This window comes from Zingiber officinale, chromosome 2A (assembly GCF_018446385.1).
Source record: "Zingiber officinale cultivar Zhangliang chromosome 2A, Zo_v1.1, whole genome shotgun sequence".
In the NCBI taxonomy this organism is placed as follows: domain Eukaryota; kingdom Viridiplantae; phylum Streptophyta; class Magnoliopsida; order Zingiberales; family Zingiberaceae; genus Zingiber; species Zingiber officinale.
In genome coordinates this window covers 166,459,518-166,485,498 of record NC_055988.1, presented here as the reverse complement: position 1 = coordinate 166,485,498, position 25,981 = coordinate 166,459,518, and the positions used below count along the sequence as shown (strand labels likewise).

The following is a 25,981-nucleotide window of genomic DNA, read 5'->3' as shown; positions in this document are numbered from 1 at the left end:
TTTAGATCAAACGTGTTAAGTTCCGCAAGCGATCCAAAATTTAATTTAAAAGAACACATGGTAGCTAGGAAAAGGTTCAGACCTTTGTACAAAATTTTTGTACAGTGGAACATCTAGGCTTTCCGAGTAGTAACCAACAGTCCTGTCACGGTTTACCCCTGTCACTAAGGTACCTCGGCAAATCTTGAGGACAAGACTCTACCTGGTAAATTAAGAATAGTGAGTAAAGCTAAGCCTGGTCTCTTGCTCCCTTGGGGAGAATTTGCCTTTCCTCTCAAGGAACTATCCTAGATGTCCATGAACAGGTTACCCCTGTCACTAGGGCCCCTCGGGTATACAATCTAGAGGTAATCCTTTACGAAGCTAACAAGTTCTTCACAATCAAAAGTATGCAATTAGCAAATGAAACAAAACATGAAAGTTCATCTAACAAGTATAAACACAATACGAGTTTTACATCAATCCGTACCACGACTACTCCCTAATTCTAGAACAAGGGATCTACTCCATGAATGCTAGAGAAATATCTGAAAACATAGTATGGACAAACATATAATTCTCAGTAAGAGGGAATATGCTTATCGGATGTCGAAGAGTGGCCTTCGAATCCAACTCTTTGCTTCTGGAGTCGATGTGGTGGTGGAAGTTCGTTGAACGACGATCCAAAACGGCGTAGAATTGCTCCAAGATCCTTTTCTCCCTGACGGCTCGCCTCCCCCTTGGCAAAAGGGTTAATACCCTTTTATAGCCTAGGGGTTGGCCGCGGCGGCACGGTCGTGTAAGGGTGGCACTGTCGAAATCCTTGAAGGTTCATATCGATCCATCCGACAGTCTCCTGAACCAGCGTCGTGCCAATCCGGAGAGTGTGGTGAGGAAGACCCGACACTTCACCCCATCCGTGTATTGGTGAAGTGTAGCCGCGTTGTCGAACTTACCCAAATGATCATTCGGGTCTGCCGATCCATTGTACTCTCTGATTGCCAGAGGAGCGTAGTGCCTTGGCAATGGGTCGTGCAATATTACTTCGGAGAACTTGTGGTTGATCCGTTCAGGAGACGCGTCGCCTTGAGGCACCTTGCCTCTCCGTGCGTCCCGAACTGGTGCTTCATCTGAAGAGGGCCCCCGCTCTTGATTCGTAGAGCGATCACAGAGGGTGTTTGGAACATAGCCCGGTGGAATGGTATCAGGGCGGGCGGTGCCTCCCCATGGGGGCCGGTCGGGCCTCTATTTTGTCCCCGGATGGAGAGCTATTCCGGCCGATCCTCGTGCGCCGCTCGCCCCCCCCCCCCCATGCCGATGTTGCCTGCTGTGTCAGCCGATCGGCTAGCGTCTTTTGCCGTTGCTGCTCGACTATCTTCTGGGCTCAGGCCTGTACGAGCATGTTGAGCTCCTCCTGAGTGAGCATCACAGTGTGAAGTTGTCCAACGTCTTCTATTTTCTTGGCTCAGATACAGGTTGTGTTTCCACAGACGGTGCCAAATTTGATCATGTCCAAGAGCTGATGTGATGGATGCTGGGGAACGTGGCGCTCCTGTTGACCGTGCATGGACTCCGAGCTAGAGGGACCAGCAGCCACAACAGTGTCAGTGTCGAGCCAGGGAGGGGTTCCAACGCTCAAGTCAGTCACCAGCGATGTGGAAGCAAGGAAGCGAAGTAACAGAGTAACAGTGTGGCTACAGTAAAAATTAACATACATCCGTTGAAGCTTGGGACCCTTTATATAGGGCTTCGGGGGCGTGCATGCACGCTCCTCAAGGTGTGCACGCTTCTCAAAGCTTCTCCTGAAAAGATATGTCAGGAAAGTGTCCCCGACACCATACCTTAACGACCCGAGCATATCTCTGATGTGACAGTGGAAGTTTCCGTCGTACGATCCATTACCTGACCATGTCGCCTGTCAGTGGCACATGCTTCCAGAAGGATATCACAGATCCTCCTTTTGTCCGTTACTGGGCTGAGCGGGTGAGCCGTTCGACCAACCATCAGTCATCCGGGCGCTATCGTTCGCAGGTTAAGCGGGATGACCGCTTGGCCAACCACCTACTGTCTGAACTCCGCTTTGCTTGTAATCTGCTCGGTCATGGTTCCATTGGGCTGGTTCCGAGGTTTGATGTAACTCCGAGCGGGGTTGGCCGCTCGGTGTGTGCCTCACCGACACACTTCTCTGAGCATCAGAAGCTCGGTATGTGGCCGAGTTATGATGATGTTGGATCGGACCTTCTCTATCCCAGTCGGGCGAGTGGGTCGCCCGACCGGCCGATGGTACAGGGGCGTTGACCGCCTTGACTCTAACCTTTGATCTCCATCATGGCAATGACTCTTCACTGGATGAGTCCCTCATCACCGCATCAGAATGAAAAAAAATTATTACTGAATTATTATCAGAACAAACAACAGTGTCATTCTTCAACCATCATTCACATTTAGCAATCAATAGATCTTGTGCAATTAAAATTACCAGACCCATTATAAAAACAGGAGTGCCTTGAGAAAAACTAAAGCATCTCATTTAGAAGAAAAATAAAATAGCTAACATCACATCTGAATCAAGAAGTCTGAAACAAAGGAGATTTTACCCAATACTACATCTTTCACTGGCCATACTAGATTGATATGCAGGCCTTTGTAAGTACCATGATATCGAACCCATGGAACACCTTTGGGAAACGTGTTGCAAACAGAATTCAACTCTCACAAATACGTAATAGAAATATCAAAGCAGTTAATGATGTGAGAGATAGACCAATCTGCAATACATTAAATTGGATACATTGTCATTCTTTTGCAGATCAGTAGAACCAAATGTTACATTTCTCTATCACTTCAATACCTAAATGGCAGTCAAACTATATACATGGTATTAGTTAAATTTAAATTATTTTAAATTAAATTTAACTTACAGTCGAGATGACCTGAACGAATAATTTCAGGTTGCCAACAAGGGATGGTTACTGCTACATGCCGAAGAATTATTGAGCAAGAAGATCGGCTGAGCCACTAGTCTAAGTTGCCGAGAGGGTGAATCGACCGAGCAGAGGTAGATCGGCCAAAAGGGCGGGTTGGCCGAGAGGACAGGTCGACCAAACAGAAGGTGGATCGACCGAGATGGCAGTTCGGCCAGGCAAAGGGCGGAGGAAGATCCACAAATTCCCAAGTGTGATTTTACAAGATAGATTCTATCTCAGATGCAATTGCCTCTCTCCAGTGAGGTCCATCAGAAGAGCCTACAGCTTCTGAGTAACTTCGGGGCTCACTCTCCAACATGAAAGTGATAAAATGCGATCCATAAGATTTTCTTACCCGAACTCTTTTGCTCCGTCTAGGCTCAACCTCCATAGGTTCCTCATCATCATCTTCTTCTTCTTCACCTTGTGTTTCATTTGCCCGTTTTGAGGAGCTAGCATTCTTTCGGGTCTTATACGGAAACACATGCTCGAAGAACGAGACATTTCTCGATTCGATTATCGAGTTCTTGTGTATCTCCGGTATGTGTGACTCATACACACAAAATCTATATGTAACGCTGTTTTGTGCATATCCAATAAATATGGAATCAACAGTCTTTGATCCTATCTTAATCTTTTTCGGATTAGGCACCAACACTTTGACAAGACACCCCCACATTCGTAAATATTTGTAGGACAGTTGTCTTCCATTCCATGTACAACTCATAAGGGCTCTTATCTATTTTCTTCCGGGGCACCTTATTTAAAAGGTAATTAGCTGTTAACACAGCTTCTCCCCACATGGACTCTAGCAATCCAGAGCTCAATAGAAGATCATTCATCATCTCCTTTAGAGTTCGATTCTTTCGCTCAGCAACTCCATTTTGCTGAGGAGTATAAGGAGTTGTTGTTTTGTGTCTGATCTCATGTTCAACACACAACTCAGCAAACGGTGATACATATTCACCGCCTTGGTCACTTCGAAACATCTTAATTTTCCTATTAAGTTGGTTTTCAACCTTATTCTTATAGAGTACAAATTTCTCTATAGCTTCATTCTTACTTTTGAGAAGATACACATAACAATATTTTGTGTTATCATCTACAAAAGTGATGAAATATTTATTACCACCACGTGTTGGCGTACCTTTTAGGTCGCACACATCAGTGTGGATTAGGTTAAGTGGTTCGTTACTTCTTTCAATATGTTGAAAGGATGACCTTGTCATTTTCGCTTCAACACAAATCTCACACTTGTGTTTTGGGTCAAGGTGGAATGTAGATATGCTTTGCATATTAATTAATCTATGCAATACATCATAGTTAACATGTCCTAGTCTTCCATACCACAAACACGAAGACTCAAGCATATAAGTGGAAGAGCTTTTAGCTTTATTTATCTTAGGCATAATCGTCATTACATTGAGCTTAAACAGTACATCAAATACATAGCTCCTTCCTACAAACACTCCATTCTTGGACAATACAACTCTATCCGACTCAAAGACAATGTGAAAGTCATGCTTGCTTAACAGTGATCGTGATACTAGATTCTTCCAAATCTCCAGAACATATAGCACGTTGTTCAGAGTAAGGTCCTTGCCCGAGGTCATCTTCAGCACCACTTTTGCTTGGCCAATGATGTCTAAGGTTGTTGAGTTCCCCATGAACAGCTTGTCTCCAGTGACTTCTTCAAAGTTGTGGAGCAATTCCTTATTGCAGCAGACATGTCTGGTGGCTTCAGTATCGATCCACCATTGCTGCGGGTTTGAACCGATCTGGTTCAACTCAGAGACCACAGTGCAGAGGTTGTCCATTTATGGTCCCTCGTTCAGGTTGGCCTCCTGCTTCTTCTTCGACTTCCTGCACTCCGAAGATTTGTGACCCACTTGGTCACAGTTGAAGCACTTCCCAGATAACTTCTTTTTGTCGATGCCTCCTCTGGGTCCCATCTTGGAAGATTTAGGGTTCTTCCATTTCGAGCTTTGACCGCGCTCGACCACGTTGGTTTTCACAATAGCTTGAGAGAACAGTTTTCTCTTTGAACTCTTGTTATCTTCTTCGATGCGAAGTCGAACAATGAGTTCCCCCACATTCATCTCCTTCCTCTTGTGCTTCAGGTAGTTCTTGAAATCCTTCCAGCCGGGAGCCAGCTTCTCAATGATAGCAACCACTTGGAAGGTTTCACTCAGAACCATCCATTCTGAGTGGATCTCATGCAAGATCACCTGAAGCTCCTGGACTTGGCTGATCACTGTCTTGTAGTCAACCATCTTGTAGTCCAAGAATCAGCCCACAATGAACTACTTGGCCCCTGCATCCTCCGTCTTGTATTTCTTGTCCAGGGACTCCCACAGCTCCTTAGTCGTTCTCTTCATGTTATACACAGTGTACAACGAGTCGACAAGGCAGTTGAGGATGTAGTTTTGGCAAAGGAACTCAGAATGAGTCCATGCTATTAGAACCCCAAGGTTGTTTTGATGTGATCAACAAGTTAAGTTAGGTCCTGTCGTGTATTTAACCTTGTGTCCAGGTGGTATCAGAAATAGGACGCTTCAGGAGGACTAACCACCAATCGAAGCAAAGACGATGGCCAGACCGAGTATATACCTGCCGAAGTTCGAAGGAGAATTCGCTACCTGGAAAAAGTGAATGCAGGTATTTTTTTAAAACCGATTTTGAGTTATTGTTAATTATGGAATTCAATTTTACAACATCAGAAGGTAAAGAGAAATATCAGTGGACAAAAAAGGAGCAGGCCGACTACGTGGCAAACGGTAAAGTAGAGTATCATCTGCTGAGCGTTCTTCCTCCATAAGAAGTCAACCGAATCGGCAACTACGACTCCGCGAAGGAACTTTGGGAGAAGTTCCTTGAGCTACATGAAGGGACATCCGAAGCCAAGCTCGCAAGACGGGATCTACTTCGCAACCAGCTCACCAACATACGACTTGGAGAAGATGAAACAACTGCACATCTGCACTCGAGAGTTAAAGAGCTTATCACCGAACTTTCGAATCTCGGAGAAAAGATAAGTAACCGAGATTCGCTAAGGTACGCACTAAATTCTTTTCCTAGAAATATGAAATGGGCATTACTAGTAGATGTCTTTTATATTTCTAAAGACTTAGAAAAAATTACTTTGGAGGAATTATTCTCGACATTTGAAGTGCATGAATCAAGATGTGTAGGTACGAAGGAGTCCAAGCACAACGTCGCCTTCAAAGCATCGAGAGACAAATCTGAGTCAGAGTCTTCTCTCGATGACGAGGAAATGGTTATGATGGTAAGACGTTTTAAGAAACTATGTAAGTCTAGAAATACTAACCATCCATAGGGTAGAAAGAAAAGGGTGATCCACTGCTACCACTGCAATGAAGAAGGGCACGTTAAGGACAACTGCCCCAAGCTAAGGAACAAGGACAAAGACAAAGGTAAGAAGTCTGTCCAAAAGCGCAAGGTCTTAAAGATGACGTGGGACGATACGTCGTCCGAATAGAAAATCGAGGCCTTCTCTGGACTTGCATTAGTGGCAAGTCATCAAGATGACGATTGCGATTCAAGCTCTTCCAAAATGAGCATCGAGAGCATCGATGAAGGGGGAGATATGTTCGAAGAAAGCAGCAATTCAGGGGAGACACGGATAACGAGATTGACAAGCTAAGTCAGGTACAATCTCTTCTTCCCGATAAATTATTTAAGTTCGTTAAATTGTTAACAAAAGATTGCTGTAAATTAGAAAAAGAAAATAAAAACTTAAAAGTAATTCTAGTTAAATCTTGCCCATTAGAAAAATTAGACAAAGTAAAATTAGAAAATAAAAATTTGAAAATACAAGTAAATAACCTGAAAAATCATACTTGTTCATCAAATACAAATTCTAGAAAATAAAACAATTTAAATTGGTATTTTAGATATCACCAGGGATAAATCAGAAAATTTTCAAAAAGGTATGTTCCTAAAAAATTTTTAGTTAATCCAGTAGGTTGGAACCTATATTGGGTTTCAAAGTCTTGCTTAACTTGATCTGTTAATTAGATTTAGCGCTTTCAGCGAGAAAATTAAACAGTTAATTTCGTTATGAGGCTTTATCTAAGAAAGTGATTGTTGCTCCAATAACCAAGAAGGCCTAGTGACTCGTCACTGCTTGTAAGCCAAAATATTGAAATGAAATGTTTAATTAACTTTATGATAAAGTAATAAAGTTAAATTTAAATAATGCTTTAGAAAGTCTTTCAAAATTTTTGAAAATAATAATAATAATAATAATAATACTAATAAAATATTTTTTTACTTAGAAAAATTTTCTCCTTAAAAAAATTCTCAAAAATAATTTTGATTGCAAAAAACTTAGAAATTTTTCAAAATATTTTTTCAAGCAAAATTGTCTAACTTAAATTTTGTTTTCAACTTAGAAATTTTCTTTGAGATCTTATTTCACTTAGAAATATTTTCTGAAAATCTTTGAAATAATTTTCAAAACTTTCTAAGTTTTAACCCTTAGATTTTTCTTGGAACCCCATTTTTTATGTGATCAAAAGGGGAGAAGGAAAAGTATAAGTTTAGGTAGAGGTAGACCAATTTTTTATAATTTTTCTATCTTTTTGTACTTTATTGCAAAATTAGTTATTTCATTTTTTATGTCTATTTACCCTAGCTTAACTTGGGTTGCTCACATCAAAAAATGGGAGATTGTCAGAACCCCAAGGTTGTTTTGATGTGATCAACAATTTAAGTTAGGTCCTGTCGTGTATTTAACCTTGTGTCTAAGTGTGCAGAAGCTTAGGAGCACAGGGAGTCGAGCAAAAGATGCAGCTAGCGAGAAGGACGACACGGGAGGGAGCCGACGGGCTCTGTGCATCTGAGGTACGAGGTGCTACGGAAGAGTACGCGGGCGGACGAGAAGGAGGCGCGCGGCGTTTCCGAGGGATAAGAAACCAGAGCGGAAGGTTGCTCGAGAAGGCCGAAATTGGGGTCGGGTGAGCCTTATTTCGGTTGGCTGAAATCACCCAAGTGAGCGGAGCTGGAGAGGAAGACCTGGACCGAGGCGAGCAACACCGGAGCAAAGGACCCGGACCAAAAGTCAACCTTGTTGACTTTACTGGTTCGGGCGCCCGGAACCATTTCGGGCGCCTGGACCAGTCTGAGCGCCCGAAGTTGGATTTTGACCAGGATCGCGTCAAACACGATCCGTTGTGAAGGGGATAAAAGTTTATCCCCTCCCAGATGCCTGGACCCCTTCCAGGCACCCTGACCAAGGTTATAAATATAATCTTGGTCCAGAAGCTTAACATCAACTCAAGAATTCTGTATTCCAACACTTGTAAAGAGGCTTCTCCACCTGAAGGAGATATTCTAGTGCGTGTTTCATCCTTGGATTAACAAGCTCTCAACACCCCTTCTAGCCTGCCACTGCGATCCAACACATGCCTCCACTGCACTGATGGTCTGCGCATCAACATCCTCAGCACGCTTGGGAGGGTCCTTGGTCAAGAACTGAGCCAAGTTGAGCGTGGTCAGATAGAAGAGCATCTTCTGCTGCCACCTCTTGAAGTTCAGTCCACTGTGTTGGACCGCAGCGGCCGGCTAGAAGAGGGGGTTGAATAGTATGTAAACACAAAAATAAAAACCAACCCTTCTCGAACTCTTAAACTAACACTTGCATAAATAAAGTAAACAATAAAACATAAAGGAAGTAAAAGGCAGACAGAGATTTACTTGGTTACAACCGGGGAGGTTGTTAATCCAAGGAAGATGAATCACTAGTATCTTCTTCAGGCGGAGAATCCTTTTACAGCGTTTAAGCACAGAAACAGAAGTTCAACTCTAAACTAAAGCACACAAGCATTGGAATTATAATTCTTGAGTTCGTTAAAAGCTTCTGGACCAAGACTATATTTATAGCCTTGGTCAGGGCGCCCCAAAAGGTTCCGGGCGTCCTGGGGGATAAAACTTTATCCCCTAACATCTAGATAGCGAAAGACTTGTTCTGGTCAAACTTCAAGGTCCGGGCGCCCTGGTACCTTCCGAGCGCCCTAGAGGGGTCTGGGCACCCCGGTCAGCTACGGGTGCCCTGAAGGGAAAAGTCAACCCTGTTGACTTTTTTCCATCCCCGGTCTTCTGCTCCGGCTCCGTTTGCCTCAGACCAAGTCTCCCGCTCGCTGGGTGATTTCTGCCATCCGGAATAGGGATCACCCGAACTCAACTTCCGGTCTTCTCGAGCAGCCTTCCGCTCTGGCTTCTCGCCTCTCGGAATCGCTGCGTGATTCTTTCTCGTCCGCCAACGTACTCATCCGCAGTCTTCGTCCCTCGGTCGCACGCCGTGCCGACCTTCTCGCTAGCTGCGTCTCTTGCTCCCCGAGCAATCTTCCGCTCCGGCTTTCGTCCCTCGGAACCACCGCACACTTCCTTCTCGTCCGCTGGTGTACTCTTCCGCAGTGCCTCGTCCCTCGGACGCATCGTGTGCCGTCCTTCTCGCTAGCTGCATCTTCCGCTTGAGTACCTGTGCTCCTAAGCTCCTGCACACTTAGACACAAGGTTAAAATACACAGGACCTAACTTAACTTATTGATCACACCAAAACAATATTGGGGTTCCAACAATCTCCCCCTTTTTGATGTGAGCAACCCAAGTTAAGCTAGGGTCAAAATAGACATAAAATAAAACTAACTTAGTTTGCAATTTAGTGCAAAAAAGATAGAAAGAATTAAATTTTGTGATTTAGTGCAAAAATTTGTCTACCTCCCCCTAAACTTAGACTTTCTACTCCCCCTTTGATCACATAAAAAGCAACGAGTATAAAAAAGAATCTAAGGGTTGACACTTAGAAAAATTATGAAAATCTATTTCAATGATTTTTTGGAAAATATTTCTAAGTCAAGGAAAACTTCTAAGTTTTTGTCATCAAAATTAAGAACTTTCTCAGCAGAAAACTTTATGCAAGAAAAATATTTTGAGAAAATTTAGAAGAGAATAAAAAAATTTCTAAGCATTTATTATTATATATATATACATGTATATATTTTTTTAAAATTATAATTATTTTAGTTTTAAATTTCTATTTTAATTTATTATATCTTCTCAAATCACACTTTTTCATATTTAAAGCGACCAATATTAAACATGCAAAAAATTGTATCATGTTAATTTCTATTATTAGTTTGTCGAGATTCTTTAATCAACAAGCTATTTCTTTTAACTTAATATTTTTTGTTATATTTTGAATTTCAAATTCACAAAAATATTTTGATAATATAAATTCTAACTGGATAAAATTTTTCGACAATATAATTTATAAAATATCTTTCGACAATGTTTCTACTTTGCAAAATTTGTTCGAAAAAATATTTTGTATTTCACAGAAATATTTTGTCATAAATTCTAATTTGCAAAAATCTGTTGATAGTAGATTTTCTGATTCGAAAAACTCTTTCGATGATATTTTGATTGAATCACTCAATTGATCAGAAGTTGAAGTTCATACCTGACTTACCTTCTTGGCCATTGATTCTGCCCCTGTTGAATTGCTTTCTTCCGAAGATTCTCCCCCTTCATTGATGCTCATTGAAGAAGAGCTTTCTGTGTCCTTGGGATGAAATTCGGCTGTTGGGGATGTTGCGGTACTTACCTCGGTTTTGGACTCTTCTGACGATGGATCAGTGTTGGATTCAACTTTGACTTGTTCTTCGTAGAGCTTTAAGAACTTTTCCCAAAGTTCTTTTGTGCTTTTATATTCACCAACTCTATCGAGATCTTCATTTGGAATTACGTTTAGAATGTGAAATTCTGCCCGGGCATTTGCCATATACTCATTACGTTGCTTCTCATTCCAGAGGCGTTTATCGAGTTATTCTCCATTTGTTGTCTTTGGTGCTTCAAAACTAGATTTCATTATTAAAAAAAATACCAAAATCAGTGTTTAGATATACCTCCATTTGTTTCTTCCATAAAGAAAACTCCCCCTCGAATGCTGGTGGATAGATGTTATCTTCGGCCATCGTTTTGTTGCTTCAGACGACGGTTAGTCCTTCTAAGGCGTCTCAGCTCTGATACCACTTGTTGGACCGTAGCGGCCGGCTAGAAGGGGGGTTGGATAGCCTGTAAACACAAAAACAAAAACCAACCCTTCTCGAACTCTTAAACTAACACTTGCATAAATAAAGTAAACAATAAAACATAAAGGAAGTAAAAGGCAGACAGATATTTACTTGGTTACAACCGGGGAGGTTGTTAATCAAAGGAAGATGAAGCACTAGTATCTCCTTCAGGCGAAGAAGCCTTTTACAGTGTTTAAGCATAGAAACAGAAGATCAACTCTAAACTAAAGCACACAAGCGTTGGAATTATAATTCTTGAGTTCGTTAAAAGCTTCTGGACCAAAACTATATTTATAGCCTTGGTCGGGGCGCCCCGAAGGGTTCCGGACGCCCTGGGAGGATAAAACTTTATCCCACAACGTCCAGATAGCGAAAGACTCGTTCTGGTCAAACTTCAAGGTCCGGGCGCCTTGGTACGTTCCGGGCGCTCCGGTCAGCTCCGGGCGCCCCTGAGCGAAAAGTCAACCCCGTTGACTTTTCCCAGCCCCGGTCTTCTGCTCCGGCTCTGTTTGCCTCAGACCGAGTCTCTCGCTCGCTTGGGTGATTTCTGCCATCCGGAATAGGGCTCACCCGAACCCAACTTCCGGTCTTCTCGAGCAACCTTCCTTTCCGACTTCTCGTCTCTCGGAATCGCTGCGTGCTTCCTTCTCGTCCGCCAGCGTGCTCATCCGCAGTCTTCGTCCCTCGGTCGCACCCCGTGTTGACCTTCTCGCTAGCTGTGTCTTCCGCTCGAGTACATGTGCTCCTAAGCTCCTGCACACTTAGACACAAGGTTAAAAATACACAAGACCTAACTTAACTTGTTGATCACACCAAAACAATCTTGGGGTTCAACACACTGAACTTCTTTGGCTTTCCCCCGTGATTGATTGCCACAGTTCCAATCAGGGTTGTGCTTCAAGTGACACTCGATCACTCTGCCGAGCAGGAGTAGCACGACAGAGGAGGGGAATGAGGTGGAGAGGTGTCTATCTCTGTCTGTGACCACAGCTTCCTTATATAGGAGCTCAGATCAACGATAGCGTTAATGGTCCACTTGGACGAATTTTGCTCCTACCGGTCCGGTATTCGGCGCGCGCAGGTCGTGCTCGCACATAAGTTAACATGATTCAATGCAATCCAGACCCTGGATTTGCACCCCCTACACACCCACGCATGAGAGAGAGTCTCTCCCCATACACTTGTTCACATTCTCAATGCATGTGAATCAATATAAATCAACCATCATATCATGAAACTCTCAATGTAGAACTAAAATCTTATTCATAATAAAAAAATTTTCCTCTTCCACTTCTTCTCCATTCACTTATATTCAACATATCATTATGCAGTACCTGAATGGTAGTCAAATTATATCATACTTCAGTACCAGAATGGTACTCAAACGATATTACTTCAGTATCCGAAAGGTAGTGAAACTATATCAATCAGTTGGACCACACTGGAAATTTTTATGTCATCTTTCGTATTTATCATAGCAGCATTAATTTTTTGCAGCAACAGAAGGCTAGTGCTTATGGCCAATGCTATTGTGGTTACTCGTTGTGGCCACTCATGAGATGATATCGAAAATCGAAAATCGAAAATCTCTGTTAAAGAGGTGTAGTGACAAACAACATCGGCAGGGGCCTAGCTCTGTGCCTCTGCAGCCTGCACCACCCTAACCCCACTCGTCGTCAATCTAAACATCCACCTTCGCAAAAAAATTCCTTGTCGAAGTGAAAATACGCGCCATGCTTTCTTATTGGCCAAAGTTAAGGTAAAGAAATACAGATTTTAAGGTGTAAACTCACAGTGATCGATCATGATCCTCTGAAAGCTCTAACTTTGCGACCAGGGGGTGCGCCTGCGTCTGCATCGCTACGGATCCGACTTATGGAAGGCTTTTTTTAAGGGTGTGATTCAGTCAATTTTGATCAAAGTTGCTATGTGGTTTTTTTAAGGATGTGATTCAGTCAATTTTTCATACTGATTAATTTTGAAAGTAATTGGTCCAACTATTGGAAGGCTTTTTATCAGTCACCATAATAAATTAAAGCACGCTCATGGGGTCCATTTAGATGATCAACTTTTTTAGATTTATTATTACATTAGAAGAAAAATCATACAATGGGTTTGCAGCTGAGAATCAGATCTAAATATATGGATAAAAATTACTATGTAGTTAGACATTAATATAATTTTAATTTTATCTCATAATTTTAAATGAATTAAATATTTGTGAATAAATTTATTATTACGCTTGCTGCTTGATACAAGATTATTTAAATAAATAAATTTGAATAATTTATTAAATTAAATGAATATATTTGAATAAGTTTATTAATATTCATGAATAACTTTAAGAGATTTCTTTTGGAAGTGAGTGATGTCGGAGATGAGATGATGTGTAATTATTTTTGCTATAATAAATAAAAATTATAAATTATTTATAAATAAGAGAAACAAATAAATGTTACGAATAATATTCATCAATAAATTTTTTATTAAATTTACAAATAAAATAAATAACTTATAGTATCAAACTTACTAATTAACCAACTAAGTTTAAAAATATAAACTTTTAAATAATCAAATAAATTTAAATTAACAACTCCATAGCATCTAATAAACTAAACTCAAACAAATTCGAATCGAGCTCATAAAAAAATCAATCTAAATTTAAATAATCATTTTAATATTAATTGGCTTAATTCGATTATCTTTTAAACAACACAAATTTAACGGTTTTCTCGTTTATAGGCCTTTGTCACATATTATAATCATTCAAGGAATATGTTATTTAAAAATTTGATGGGTGTAAAGTTTTGAGGCCTTTGTCTCGAGAGCTGTTGGCCTACCTTCAACCATTAATGCTTGCTTCTAATGCTTCATTAACAGCTATCTTTCACACACGAAGATCTTTGTTTACTCTATTTCTTTCCTGATCTCATCTCTCCGTGTTTACTTGGAACATTCTGGCAGCAGAAGTAATAAACAACGAAGAGTCTGAACTGTCGTTGCTTGTGGAATCAGGAACTTCTATTTATTAATGTTTTGCATGTTCTCGTAAAACAACATGCTGCATCAAAATCATGATTGAAAGATAAACTAGCCATTTACAATACATTTTGCTATTCTGAAAAAAAAATTATATGCTGACTAGGCACACCCCCACACGGTTCGCTCCATATTCATATATCAACTCTTGAAGCCAGCACTGATAAGAGAGGTCTCCAAATTGAATAAAAGTCTAAAAGGTTGGTTGAAATGGTGGTCAAAGTCAAAAATAAAAAATAAAAAATAAAAATAAAAAATAAAAAATATCAACTCTTGAAGCTAGCACAATTGATCATCACAGTCAAAGAAGTCATTCAATTAGATCATTAGGTTGGTCGGACGCTATATCCCTCAATATTGATTAAGCTTTGAGCCGAGTTAATATTATTTAGAGCCAAGTCCTCTCCGTCACCAAAAGATAACACGATTAATTGATAATTTAGCCGATCAAATCTATCGTCCGATTAGATAAACTAGGCACTCAGTCAGTCCAAACTCTAAAGCGAAATTAAGAGGCTGAGTAACAGACGAGTCCCTAACAACACTCCATAAATACGATCTGGTTGCCTTTTCAAGCGATTGTCGATCAGATTACAAGAGGGGCTCGGTCGACTGACCAAGTAAGCATATTATAAGTCCCTTATTCTAACGGCCTCATATTCGCTTTTGGTATGTTGTGCCACGAAAGACAGAATATTTTATATGCAAGTTATACATTAAAAGTTTTCACCCTGTTAAATGAAGATTGTGGGTCCATTTTAGGAGATGTATGAGAGCATCTTTATGGTTTATCCTTTTTGGATATGCTTTCAAATGCGTGTACAAAAAATAGTGGCAAATTGCAAATACACTCGCACCCCATCACTCCTGCCAACCCACCCTAGGACCAATACGGAGGAGGTAAATCACGATGATTGAGAATGCAAGTGGCAAGTGAGGTGAGTTTACACAAGTTGTAGAGATTTACGTCTTGTCAACCCTGAGATTCGACCCCAAGACTTTATGTGACAAACAACCCACTTACCAACTTAGCTAAGCCCATGAGGCGTGCACAGACAAATAGTAATACTATAAAAAGGAGTCTTCATCTACAGGTGAAGATATACGATGCTACGCAATTTTACACAATGATAAAGTACTGTTCATGCTACTGTTCATTATATTTGACTCAATCACTAACTTGAGCGTCAAAGTGTGTGTGTCAGAACCCCTTCCCTGACCTAATTACTTACGTTCCTTTTAACACGCAGAGTCGCTCAGAGCCACATTTTATTGAGTCAAAGTGTTCACGCAATCAACATTTGAACCACCTTCTCCACTTTCGGACCGATCATATAAAGAGGTAAATTAAGAAACCAAGTAAACCACTACATAGAAGGATATTTCCCTAGATTTCGCTCAGAATCAATCCTTGTCATTTTCTATAAATCTACCATGTGATAACTAACTCGGCTATGTTGGGACGCACAATACATTTTGCTATTATATATTGATGTGGCGGTCTAGAATTTAGGGGCTGTTTGGTTAAATGATGGGAATCACTATGGGTATGGATTTGATAGTAAGGTGTAATGAGAATGTGAATGGAAATGAAACCCACCTAGTTATATGAATTTGGTTGATTCCCATAAATCTAGAAATCATTTCCAAATTGTCATTCCCAAACCCATAATCCAAACATCATCTTTTACTATCATTCCATTCCCTCATTCCTAAACCCATCAACCAAACACTCCCTTAATTAACACAAATTAAAGTCAATCAACTCAACTCATAGTCGAGCTCAAATCAAGGAGGGCCGACAATCTTGAGGAGGAGCTGCACCTCGAATTTGCGACGGGAGAAAGGAAGAACATGTGTGGCAAAGAGGAAGGCAGTCTGGGAGCGTTTTTCCGATCAACCAATTTGAGATCAGTCCGGAAGCTATACAATTTTTGACTCCGCCATTGGACGAGTACTGGGAGACGTGGCACAAACATATTCTCAGTACGTGTGTAAATGTGCAAGATGCAGTACAGACACAATTTGAAGACATGTCCACTGAGGATTATCCCTAATCTCCTACGATGGTACAAAATGGTGCCCGCTTACGCATCCACAGGTATCCACATATCAATTTTCTACTACTTGTCTATTTTGTTTCATTTGTTTTTCTTTTTTTTTCATGAGCTTGACTTATATTGGAGGGATTTCGTCATGGTCTGTCTTAGCCTCCATTCTAATTCTTTTTCCGGTATCCTTAGCCTTCTTAGCGCATTCGTCACCATTGAAAACCTTTGTCGGAGTCGGATGTCTTCTCACCGGGTGTCCCGGAGCCCCTAGCTATGTTGCTTGACTTGGTACAAGAAGTTGCCGATCAGATAGCTGCCGACTCGATAGAAGTCAGCCCGATAACAGTTGGCTAGCTAGACATACATACTCGAGAGGAGTCGACCTGACCCACACCCGACTTGCCTAAAGAACTCGATTTCGACGTTCTGAGAAGTTAGCCCATCCTCTATCCCAACTAGATCGTATATTTTATAAATATTTTACTTTTTCATTATTTAAAACCATCGTATCTTAGTAGAATAATAGCATACGTTCATTTATTATTCTAGAAGGTCATAACACTATTATCACTTGTTCATTTCTCTTTCTTTCTCTTTTCTATAGTCTATAAATTTTTGATCTTTTCCTTATTGAATTAGGTTTCTTTTACACCAAATCGTGAGATAGTGAGTTAGGTTTGATCCAAATTCATCCATATGATTTTCATTATTTTGAAAAAAATTAATCATTAGTCAAAAAAAAGAAATCTAGGTCAAATTTTTCATAGTCAAGGGGTGGTTAAATTTCAATTAACAAAAATAAAAAGAAATGAAAAATACTATTACTAAGTTTGACTTCTCAAATTTTCTTAATTATCACTTGCAATTATATTTAATAATAAAATAAATCCATAAGGAAAGTATTTATCTGGGAAAAATTAATTATTAAAAGTTTTCATTTTCGCAAGGAAATAAAATATAAAAGAAAATGAGGAGAATTTGCGCCGCGATTTCCTCGGTTTACGTCTTACATGACGACGGCACGTGCCCCACCGCCACGGTAACGTGACCTACCAAATATATTGTATACTGTCACTTTCCATGAAATATATAACAATATTAATTAAAATATATTTAATTGGGTTAAGAAAATTAATATTATATAATATAACAAGTTAAAAAGATACTTTGTTTTCAAAAAGACACTCTATATTTTAAAATATTAAAACATCATCTCATATTTATTTATTTATTTTTCTATTTTATCCTGTTAATTGTAACTTTGATTAAAATTATTTTAAGTTACAATAGTTTTAATAAAAAATAATTTTAACCAATATTTACTAATAGTATAACAATTTCAACGAGCATTTAAAGTAGTTTTGACAGCGAAGTAGAAGTGTTCATATTATACTATTTTTACTAAAATTACTAAACATTATGATAATTTTAATAAAAATTACTATATAAATAAATTTTTTTGGGGATAAAAATAAGATAGATTCCCTATAATTTTTTGTAAACATTATTTTTAAAATATATAATTCACATCTAATATAATTAACCTAATAAAATATAAATTATTATACTAAATACATATAAATCTTCTTGCAGTAAAAAAAAAAATAAATAAAATCATCAACTTAAATTCCCTCTAAAGAGGTCTAAGATCATATACATTTTGAAAGAGAGTAAATTATATAGATATTTTTTTAATTGTTAATATATTTGAAAAACATATCACTAAATTGATAATATGTTTGGTAAAGTGAGAGTATAAACAAGTTTAGAAATTTTAAAACGTATTGTACTAATTTTAAAATTTCCAAGTGTACTTTTAAGAAAAAGGCAAACTCATAAGGGGAAATAAACAATTCCCTAAATCATGACACAATCTAAATCATTTGAATTGAAAGGGAAGTTTAAAAACAATATTTTTTATTTAAAAAGAGAGCATATTTTTAGGAGTCTTTTAATAAAGGAAAATTTAAAGTAAATCAGCAATAATTAATATATTTTGTAATTGGAAAATGAAATTTTTTCTATAAATTATAATAATACTAAAAATGGTTTGATTTTATTATTAGTTTTAAATTTAAATTTTATTTTATATCTAATTAAAAATATTTTAATTAGAACGCGTTGATGCTGACCACGTGCTTTCTCTTCTATACATGCAATGTTAATTCTCACAGCTAATCTCCAACGCACCAATCTCGCCTCCACCCTCCTCCTCGCCGCGTTAAACCAACGGCTGTCGCACACCGGTCACGCTGTAGATAATTAGCTTTCAGTTGACCACTGGGCACACTAAGTGTCCTACAAACACTGGCTAATAGAGTACTGACGCGTCAGCATGCGGCCGCGTTCTCTGTTTCGACCTTACACCCGCACACACATGCAATTCCCCCGCGTTTGGTTGTCCTACCTCAGAGACATCCACACAGATATATAATGCGCTAGACCCCCGGTCCCATAGAGAAGGTCAAATAGGGAACTCACACGTCACGAAATCGATGAGGGGTCTGGTTCGACTCGAACACGCGATCGTACCTCGCTGTCGTCTCGGACACGAGCGATTTCTACGCCTGTGCCTTACGCTTGGAGAATCTACTTCGTTCGACGAATGAGAGATTGCCATCTGTTTTTTTGGCAGGTGTTTCGCTGTCGTACTCGAAAAGGTCGGTCTCATGCTCTTTCGAGTCCGAAGCAGCACGGCGGATCCGAGCAGAATGGTCCCGATCCGCTCGCCTTCCTCGTCTCTTTGAGAATATTTTTTTATTATTTTTTTTCCTTTTTCGTTTTCACTTTTTTACTCATTTTAATTTGATTCCTTTAAAAAGGCCACCCCTTTCGCTCAAATCTCTCCTCGTTGTCTGTCGTCACTCCTCTTCCGCATCGCGGTCGCCGAACCCTAGCACAAGCTGCTCTCCGGTGGCCGGCCCTCCCGCCGACCGCCAATCTCGCTTCCTGCACCGGCTCCTCTTCTTCCTTTGACAGCGTCGCGCTTTCTCGGCACAGTACTTCGTAAGTGAGATGCTTTCTTAAGAAAGAGACAAAGCTGAACGGTTCAACAGTGGTGTCCGGTGGAGAATCGGTCGGGTCTGTTGTCCAACCTCCCGATCTTTGACGAGTCTGATATTAGGCCCCTGTGGCGTTCTCTCTCTCAGAAAAACCATCATTTGCTTCGTCGCTTTCGTTGAACTCTGAGGTAGGCGATCTAACCGGTGACCATCTTCTTTTGAACTGCTTAGGTTTCCGCTCTTCTGCATTTTCTCGATCTTGTTCCGAACGTCTTCTCTCCGTTAGTCTTTATGATTTGTGGATTTTTACGTTACACGAAACATCAAAGGGCTGTCAAGTCTTTCAAATGTCATATTGTTATTTATTTTTCGGTAAAGCTTGGATTTTTATGCTCTATCACTTCTTAAATCGGGAAGATTTTGTGGTTCTTGTTATCGAAGCGAGAATTTTTATTTTTGTTTTTTTAATCTGTTCCAGGTCTCGATCTGTAATTTCTGAAGCTCGATCTCTACAAGCGTTAAGAGATGTCGACAAACAATGTTCTTAGAGTAAGTCAATCTGTGCGGCTTGCTTCATCATCTGATCCACAGCAGGGTGATGGCAAACCGCCGGTTGGAGCGCCCACTGTCAAATTTGCCCGTCGAACATTATCGGGCCGCTACGTTAGCTACTCCAGAGATGACCTTGATAGTGATTTCGGGAGCACTGATTTTGAGAAGGAGTTTACTAATTATCATGTGCAAATTCCACCCACTCCTGATAATCAACTGATGGATCCAGTCATTTCTGCAAAGGTTGAAGAACAATACGTCTCGAATTCACTGTTTACTGGTGGATGCAATAGCGTCACGCGTGCACATCTGATGGACAAAGTGATTGAATCTGAGACAAGCCATCCTCAGATGGCTGGTGCCAAGGGCTCTTCTTGTGCAATGTCTGGATGTGATTCAAAGGTCATGCGTGATGAGCGTGGGGTCGATATCCTTCCCTGTGAATGTGACTTCAAAATATGCACTGACTGTTTTTCAGATGCAGTGAAGTTTGGTGGTGGGATCTGTCCGGGATGCAAAGAACCATATAAAACCACTGAATTGGAGGAGATGGTAAACAATGATGTAGAAGGGCGGCTCCAGTTGCCTGCTCCTATCGGGATGTCAAAGATGGAAAGAAGACTTTCGATAATGAGATCACAGAAGTTGACTAGGAGTCAGACTTCTGATTGGGATCATAACCGTTGGCTCTTTGAGACAAAAGGGACCTATGGCTATGGCAATGCAATTTGGCCTACAGAAAATACAGGGGATGGTGAAAATGGGCAGCCCAGCGAGCTAACGCACAAACCATGGCGGCCTCTTACTCGAAAATTAAAGATCCCAGCTGCAATTTTGAGTCCTTACCGGTAATAATTATGGCTTTCTTACCCTTTTCTTTGGCACCTTTGTTTTTTTGTTTCTTTCTGACTTGAAGAACAGATTTTCAAGTAGCTGCTCTTCATTAATCAAAGTGGACATAAAACTGTGCTAGCACTCTTGTATTCCATGGTTAGCTAAATATTATTATAGGTTTGTGTAAAACAAAATCATGGTTTTTTTTAGACAGTTCTCTTCCTCCTAGAATGTAAATAGAAGTAGATTGTCTCCAGCATACATTGTGAACTATTCTTGAAGTCCAATTTGCTAGGTATCCACTTAGGATTGACAAGTGTGCAGTTAGAATTATGCTCAAAAGTTGCCTCAAGTTGAAATGTGCTCGATTCTTGTTTGTCTAGATTAGTCACTCTGATTTTGGAATTGTTTTTGTACTAAATATCTATATGTTGTGGTGATACAGTTGGTATGCTAGTCTCTTGTGTATGAGACCATATATCCTCCAATTAGGCAAACTTTGATTTATTTTTTTATGTATTTTGTCAGATTCACTAAACTTTTGATTCTTGCAGTTGAGATTTTTTTTTTCATTTTGAGGAAAAATTATGCTTTTTTTTTCAGTCTCCTCATCTTCGTTCGCATGGTTGCTCTTGGGCTGTTTCTTGCTTGGAGAGTAAGACACAAAAATGAGGATGCGATTTGGTTATGGGGGATGTCAGTTGTCTGTGAGCTTTGGTTTGCATTCTCATGGCTATTGGATCAGCTTCCAAAATTGTGTCCTGTAAATCGAGCCACTGACCTTGCTGTCTTAAAGGAGAAGTTTGAGACTCCTACAATCAACAATCCCTCTGGAAAATCTGATCTTCCAGGCATTGACGTGTTTGTTTCCACAGCCGATCCAGAGAAAGAACCTCCACTTGTGACTGCAAATACCATACTTTCCATCCTTGCTGCTGACTATCCTGTTGAAAAACTATCTTGTTATGTCTCTGATGATGGTGGTGCCCTTTTGACTTTCGAGGCGATGGCTGAGGCTGCTAGCTTTGCCAATCTTTGGGTTCCTTTCTGCAGGAAACATGGTATTGAGCCAAGAAATCCAGAAAGTTATTTTAACTTGAAGAAGGACCCCTACAAGAACAAGGTACGACCAGACTTTGTTAAGGACCGGAGGCGGGTAAAGAGAGAGTATGATGAATTCAAAGTTCGGACCAATGGTTTGCCTGAATCAATTAGGCGTCGATCTGATGCATACCATGCACGTGAAGAGATGAAGGCAATGAAACGACAAAGAGAGGTTGCTAATGATGATCCAATAGAACCCATCAAGATTCCTAAAGCTACATGGATGGCTGATGGCACACACTGGCCTGGAACTTGGTTGAATCCTTCTTCAGAGCATACTCGGGGTGATCATGCTGGAATCATTCAGGTACTACCTTGCATAGTTTTATTTTGCTTCTGCACATTTAATTATATTTTCCCCTACCATCTGTGTTCTTCAAGTTATGTTCCTATTTTGAGTTTGCTCTTCTTAAGCTTTAACAAGCGATAAATTTTCAATGATGACTAATTTTTTTTTCCTTACTGTTCCATAAATTCTTAAATTGTCATTAAGGATATTGATTTCAATGGATATGCAGTTGGCTAATTATTTTGCTTCTTCTCCAGGCTTACATTCATTCAATTTCTTTCTGCTAATAGCATTTTCCAATCTAGACGATCATTTTGAATGTTTTTTTCTTCTTTTTCCCCCCTTTTCTACATTTGAAATCTTTTTTTTTCCTATCGAGTTTATAGTACCACCACCACCACCTATAACTTTTCAAAACAGTGTAGTTATATCTATTGTAGTTGTCCACTCTTGTTTCCAATAAATGCTACCTAGGTTCTAGCATTTGCATGTTTTTGCTAAATTTCATGGTATAAGAAAAATAAAATTGCGATATAATCTCGTAAGTCAGGAACAACTCACTGTAAATGTGTTTATGATCCAGGTAATGTTGAAGCCTCCAAGTGATGAACCACTATTTGGGAATACTGAAGAGGGTAGGCCTCTTGATTTTACAGACATAGATATTCGTCTACCTATGTTGGTCTATGTTTCCCGTGAGAAACGCCCAGGCTATGACCACAACAAAAAGGCGGGGGCTATGAATGCTCTTGTTCGTGCGTCTGCAATTATGTCTAACGGTCCATTTATTCTCAACCTTGACTGTGACCACTACGTATATAACTCAGAGGCCCTCCGAGAGGGCATGTGCTTCATGATGGATCGTGGTGGTGATCGCCTTTGCTACGTTCAGTTTCCTCAGCGGTTTGAGGGCATTGACCCCTCTGATCGGTATGCAAACAACAATACAGTGTTTTTTGATGTCAACATGAGAGCACTTGATGGACTCCAAGGTCCAGTTTATGTTGGAACTGGTTGCCTCTTCAGACGAATTGCTCTTTATGGCTTTGATCCTCCTCGATCGAAAGAGCATCGTTCAGGTTGCTGCAGCTGCTGTTTTCCTCAAAAGCGTAAAAACCAGGCAGCCGTGGCATCTGAGGAGACACGGGCACTTCGCCTAGGAGATTATGAGGATGATGAGATGGCCATGTCTACCTTCCCTAAAAAATTTGGAAACTCATCCTTTCTTATCGATTCTATTCCAGTTGCTGAGCTCCAAGGCCGACCTCTTGCCGATCATCCTGCCGTGCAGTATGGCCGTCAACCTGGTATTCTCACTGCTCCCAGGGAACTTCTCGATGCATCTACTGTTGCTGAAGCAATCAGCGTCATTTCATGCTGGTACGAAGACAAGACCGAGTGGGGCGAGCGTGTTGGATGGATTTATGGGTCTGTAACTGAGGATGTTGTTACTGGCTATAGGATGCATAACAGAGGATGGAAGTCTGTTTATTGTGTAACCAAGCCTGATGCGTTCCGTGGGACAGCACCAATTAACCTAACTGATCGGCTTCATCAAGTACTTCGATGGGCAACTGGTTCTGTCGAGATTTTCTTCTCCCGTAACAATGCGTTGTTTGCAAGTTCAAGAATGAAGATTCTCCAGAGAGTTGCATACCTCAACGTTGGCATCTACCCATTCACCTCCTTCTTCCTCATCGTCTACTGCTTCCTACCAGCACTCTCATTGTTCACAGGACAGTTCATTGTGAAGACCCTCAATGTGACCTTCCTCACTTACCTGCTCCTCATCACGCTGACACTCTGCATGCTAGCAGTTCTCGAGATCAAGTGGTCTGCCATCGAGCTCGAAGAATGGTGGCGAAATGAGCAGTTCTGGTTGATCGGAGGAACTAGTGCCCATCTTGCTGCTGTACTCCAGGGGTTGCTGAAGGTGATTGCTGGCATTGAGATCTCATTCACTCTCACATCAAAGTCAGCAGGCGATGATGAAGACGAGGAGTTTGCGGATCTCTATGTCGTCAAGTGGTCCTCATTGATGATACCACCCATCACCATCATGATGGTGAATTTGATTGCAATTGCAGTCGGTGTTAGCCGCACCATATACAGCACCATACCAGAGTGGAGCAAGTTGTTGGGTGGAGTTTTCTTCAGCTTCTGGGTGTTGGCTCACCTCTATCCTTTTGCAAAAGGACTCATGGGACGGAGACGAAGGATGCCGACAATTGTCTTTGTGTGGTCCGGTCTCCTCGCCATCACCATATCACTACTTTGGGTCTCAATCAATCCGCCATCAGGCAGTAGCTCACAGATCGGAGGCTCCTTCACTTTCCCTTGATTAGTTCAGTTTCTCTACCTGCAAATATTTATTTTGACAATTGAATTTCGATGTTCATCAGGAATATAAGAAGCATATTTACTTGCACGGTGGATGAGTTCCAAGTTGGACAATTTTTAGCATATATCGTAGATGTTATTTGATGACATTTGTGTTCTTTGTTACTTGGTGTGAATTTATAGTCGATGGTATGCCATGAAGTGTTGAGCTTTGCGAGGGATATATTTTGTGTTTATCGAAGTAGTCTCGATTTGGACAGCATCATTGAAGTAGCAGTGCTAGTCATTTGAGCTATGGAGTCGGTGCAGAATATGTTGGTCCTGCATTTACTACTCTCGATCTTTGTGACTGAACACATCGAGCCTTGCTCGGCGGAGAAGGATTCGGTTCATGATTGTGCTCCATTACAAGTTTTAAAACCATCCAAATGTGGAGAGCAGATTCAATCGTTTTTTGCGGTCTAGTGAATCAGTTTTTTGCGGTTTAGTGAATGGTTCTTTTGTATGTATTGGTGGAATGAATTGCATGTATTGATCATTTTTTGTGGTCTAATGAATGATCTTTTTGTATGTATTGGTGGAATGAATTGCATGTATTGGTAGAATGAATGATCTTCATTTATAGGTTGAATCAGTTCGTACGTGATGTCATTAGTATTTGATGAATTAAATATAAAGGATATAATAGTACTATAATAAAACATAAGACTAAATGTTGAGATGGCCGAGTTGGTCTAAGGCGCCAGATTAAGGTTCTGGTCCGAAAGGGCGTGGGTTCAAATCCCACTCTCAACAGTAGATTATTTTATATGCTTTCAGTGCACCTTTTTTTATTGAGTTTTTAAAATCTTTTTAATGTAACACTATTTTATTAAATTTTCTTTTTTTATTGTAAGTTTTATCATTGCTTTAATAAGTTTGTTCTTTATGTTTTTTTTACTTTAAATATTTTAGGTCGCAACTGTTATGTGGTTTTTTTAAAAAAAAAAATCTAAGCACTTTTTCCTTCAACGGTTTTTTATATTTATTTCTTTTTAACTAACAAGGTTATATGTATACACGTCAGCCGCATGAAAACATCTGTAGAAATAAAAGACGTACACTCCGTGAACCCTAGCAGAAGTCGATTTGCTCTCCCTCTCCGAAACTTGCCGCGATCCAGCTCCTCTCCGTGAGACGTCTCCACCTCCTTTCTGCTAGCCACCTTCCTCTCCGCGAACCCTAGCAGAAGCGGCACCGCTCAACTGTCTCTAGCCGCAAGCTCTCCCTCTTCGAAACCTGCCGCGAGCCATCTCCTCTCCGTGAGCCACCTCCTGTCGCGAGCCACCTTCCTCTCCGCGAGCCACCTCTTTTCTCTCGGCGAGCCGTCTCCAGCTGCAAGCTCTCCCTCTCCGCGAACCCTAGCAGAAGTGGCGTCGACGCCTCCCTCTCCTCAAACCTTAGCAGAATCGCCTATCTCGTCGAAAATCAGGCGCGACATATCTCTGCCCACGCCACGATCAGCCACCCACACCAAACTGCACGACTAGGTTTTCGCCTAGAAAATCCTTCTCCGGTAAAAGCTTCTTTACCCCGCTATGCGTCTATGGCCTGTGTACCTACATGAACCTCCCTCCATATCCGTGGGGCTGACACTAGGGGGGCTGCTAAGGTAGCGGATCTACCTTTTTTGTACCGGTACTTTGTTTGCTCTATTATATGTTCATCGATATGAAAATTAAACTATACA

At 40.5% G+C, this 25,981-nt stretch overlaps 1 protein-coding gene and 1 non-coding gene across 2 annotated transcripts; both read left to right on the top strand.

Moving 5' to 3' along the window:
• The first annotated feature begins 18,972 nt into the window (after positions 1-18,972).
• LOC122043086 (cellulose synthase-like protein D2) lies at positions 18,973-24,401 on the top strand. Its single transcript, XM_042603545.1, has 4 exons — positions 18,973-19,321; positions 19,612-20,533; positions 21,123-21,930; positions 22,496-24,401. The coding sequence occupies exons 2-4, from the start codon at positions 19,659-19,661 to the stop codon at positions 24,251-24,253; spliced, it is 3,441 nt and encodes a 1,146-aa protein (XP_042459479.1). The 5' UTR covers positions 18,973-19,321; positions 19,612-19,658; the 3' UTR covers positions 24,254-24,401.
• Positions 24,402-24,966: 565 nt separating this feature from the next.
• On the top strand, positions 24,967-25,047 carry TRNAL-AAG. Its single transcript has one exon. It is a non-coding gene; the product is annotated as a tRNA-Leu (tRNA).
• Positions 25,048-25,981: the final 934 nt, after the last annotated feature.

Coding starts and splice junctions, on each gene's coding strand:
- LOC122043086 (XM_042603545.1), top strand. CDS start 19,659: ATGTCGACAAACAATGTTCTTAGAGTAAGTCAATCTGTGCGGCTTGCT. Junction 20,534..21,122: donor GCAATTTTGAGTCCTTACCG/GTAATAATTATG, acceptor TTTTTTTTTCAG/TCTCCTCATCTTCGTTCGCA. Junction 21,931..22,495: donor ATCATGCTGGAATCATTCAG/GTACTACCTTGC, acceptor TTTATGATCCAG/GTAATGTTGAAGCCTCCAAG.